The 3,423-nt window shown below is 41.3% G+C and overlaps 1 protein-coding gene across 1 annotated transcript; it reads left to right on the top strand.

The window, feature by feature from the left end:
• Positions 1-2,400: 2,400 nt before the first annotated feature.
• LOC109788728 (uncharacterized) lies at positions 2,401-3,193 on the top strand. The gene has a single exon (XM_020347536.3). It carries the CDS (start codon positions 2,426-2,428, stop codon positions 2,966-2,968), a length of 543 nt encoding a protein of 180 aa, XP_020203125.2. The 5' UTR covers positions 2,401-2,425; the 3' UTR covers positions 2,969-3,193.
• Positions 3,194-3,423: the final 230 nt, after the last annotated feature.

Raw genomic sequence — 3,423 nt, forward strand, 5'->3', positions numbered from 1 at the left:
GGCTCGCGGTGGCTCACGATGCGTGCGGCGGCTCACGGTGCTTGGTGAGCATGGTGCCTTGCTGTGCGGTGCGATGGCAGCTATGCGGTGCAGTGTGGTGGCAGCTATGGTGGCTGGTGCGGTGTGGTGTGGCAGTTATGGTGGCTGATGCGGTGTGGTGGCAGCAACTATGGTGGCTGTGCGGTGCGGATTGAGGGTGTGAGAGTGCAGGCTGTGCAGCTATAGATTTCTAAAGTTCAAATTGAAAAATGAAACCCTAATGGGCTGCATTGGCCCAATAAGTATAGGTTTTTTTTTTTTACGGGTTGGTGGGTTAGCCCAGCTCACCACGGGTTCAACTCGGGTGAGTCGGGTTGTTAGTGAGTCGGGTTCAAAATTGGCCCGTACTAAAATTTTCAAATTGTTTTTGGCCCAACCTGGCTCGAACCCGTGGTGGGCCGGGTTGGCTCACCAGACTGAGCCCACTTTGACAGCTCTATAAATATAATAAGCAGGTCCTTCCAAGCCTCACTAAAACATCTTGTTGGAGATTATTTGGGGGAATGAAGGTAGCAATGGAAGACAAAATTTTGCGAGGATCGGGCGTAAGCCAATTACACTCTAGGTACCATGAAAGAATAATAGGATAGGAAAGGCTAGACTAATGTGTCGTAGCTTGATGTATATCCTCTATTATATACACATTTACAACTCAATAAAATCCCTCAAAACACTCCTACATATCATTACAAATATCAGGGTATAAATAATAACCAAAATATCACAATAACTACTCAACGGTAATATTCTCATTATGAGTTGAATTATGTTCTCATACTAATTAATTGCCTTACATAAAATCATTTGAAGGATGTTGTTTTCACTTTTGACAACATTAGAAGAGTTAAATTCTAGGAGCCCAACTTCTTTTGCGTACAGTTTTATAAAGAGAAGTGACCAAACACACTAAGAGCATTTATAATGGGAGTTGCTTATAAGCAACTCCCAACCACTTTAAATGGGTCTCACTGTTTCACGTCACTCATAAGCAACTTATCATATTATATTTTTACAATTTTTTCTCCAATGAAAATTACTTATAAGCACCCCTACTTTTTTACAACTCATACTATACTTTTTGACACCTCATATTACACTTTATGATAAATTTTTATAAAATTAATTATTATAAATATTCATTCTCTCTTCTCACGTCTCACTTTCTCTGAATCTCTCCTCTCACAAAAGGTCTCTCACTTGCTCTTCCCCTCTCTGTCACCCTCACCTTCAATGTGCAATTGGCCAGAGGTGTGCACGGCTGGCCAGAGGTTGCTGCACGCGGCTGGCCGAAGGTCGCTCGGCCCGAACGTCTGCACGCGCGGCGGAAGAGAACGCGTGGCTGGTCAGAGGTCGCTCGGCCCGAACGTCTACACGCGCGGCAGAAGAGAACGCGTGGCTGGTCAGAGGTCGCTCGGCCCGAACGTCCGCGAGTGCGACGAAGGAGAACACGCGGCTCGAAGGCCTGCGCGTGTCAGATCGGAGGTCCGCGCGCCGCACGCCTGGTCGGCCGGAGAATCGCGTGGCTGACGGAGGGAGAAGTAGAGGTTTTTTTTCCTGAATCTTTTTTTTCTAGAAGAACCAATCAAAAGTCTTCATTTTTACACTTCATAGTGTTAAGCTCCGTTCCTTCTTCAAGAAACTTTGCCAAAAAATTAAGAACTCCTCTTGTCACGTAGGATGACTCCATTAGGAGTTTCTTGTAAACACCGGTTCTTATTTTTAAATTACACCATAAGCAACCCCCACTGGAGGTGCTCTATGGGTTTTTTCATACCATCAAAAACGCCATTAAATGGAGTAAGAGAAGAAAAAAGATTTAAAGATTCAATATGGATTCGTATGAGTTCTTAAACCCTCTCATTGAAACTACAAAACATGATTATAGTATGTTATCAAAGATTCTTATAGTGTCTTGTTTGTATAATGATTCCTAGACATGGTAGTAAAATTTGCTTATACTCTGCTATAAAAAGCGTCACTTAGCTTGTTTACATTTTAGTTAGCAACCGGGATTCAAAACCTGAATGTTCTAGTGAGTATATTATGGTAGTTCGTACTCTCCCATGCTGGAATGGAGCCCACAGAGATTGAATGATATGTCACATGGCTCAAACTTTATCACCTTTCCGAAAGAGATAGGACGTGGGTGCTGTTAAAATTTCGCCCTCGAGGACTTGTCTGTTTCACATTTACTTTCCAACTTTGCAACCATAAGAAGACAAAATCACAAACACAATAATTAAAAATCCACACCAATGGTGGACCCTTAACAGAAGCGGTACCGCGTCATAAAGGAATATTAGATTGTAGCATGCAACTATGAGTATGGCCCTCCAAGCAGTATAAAAAAGGAGCATTGGTTGTGTCATTCATCACCAACTAAAAAATGATGAGTAACAATAACATGGCTTCCTTGAGCTTCCTAGTGTTGCTCCTTGCAGCACTGACACTGAGTCTATCCCCTCAAGGGCTTGCTGACTATGCCAAGCCCCCAGTCAAGAAACCACCTATTCACAAGAAACCTCCACCTGTTCACAAGCCCCCATATGGAAAACCACCTTTGCATGAATCTCAATATGAGAAACCACCACTTGAGAAGCCACCACATGAGAAACCACCAGTTGAGAAACCGCCACATGAGAAGCCACCATTTGAGAAGCCACCACATGAAAAACCACCATATGAGAAACCACCACATGATAAGCCACCACATGAAGAGCCGCCATTTGAGAAGCCACCACATGAAAAACCACCGTATGGTAAACCACCTATGCATGAGACTCAATATGATAAGCCACCACATGAGAAACCACCACATGGGAAGCCACCACATGAGAAACCACCACATGAGAAGCCACCATTTGAGAAACCACCATATGGTAAGCCACCTCACCCAAAGTACCCTCCAACAGATGATACTCGTTTCTGATTCTGAAGTATGTTAAGAGGTGTATTAAGTATGTGTTCAATAAGAGGTGTAGCTACTATCATTTTGATGCACTGGATGCATATACTTTACAAATTCTGGTAGCCGTTACTCTTTGGCTCCTTTGTTTTGTTTATATATCGTGGATGTGTGAATGTAAACCCAAAAAAAAAAAAAAAGGTGCTTTGTATTCCGAATTTTGAATAAAATAACTTTATATGTTTTAAATATTATCTAGGTTGATTAGTTAATGACCAAATCATATCGGTAATCCTTAACTAAAAAGTTAACTGAATTCAAAGTGAAATAATTCGAATAATGTCTGAATTCAATCTTTAACAAAAAATAATTATTAACAAGATTTTATTTATCTTCTAATCAAGTCATATCAATTTAAAGTAAAATTTTATTGGTACAAATTCAAAAAATATTGATAATCTTAAACTACTTTAGCAAAA

Source organism: Cajanus cajan, chromosome 8, assembly GCF_000230855.2.
Source record: "Cajanus cajan strain Asha chromosome 8, NIPB_CcT2T_4, whole genome shotgun sequence".
In the NCBI taxonomy this organism is placed as follows: Eukaryota; Viridiplantae; Streptophyta; class Magnoliopsida; order Fabales; family Fabaceae; genus Cajanus; species Cajanus cajan.

Excerpts from the sequence above, each read along its gene's own strand:
- LOC109788728 (XM_020347536.3), top strand. The coding sequence starts at position 2,426 with ATGATGAGTAACAATAACATGGCTTCCTTGAGCTTCCTAGTGTTGCTC.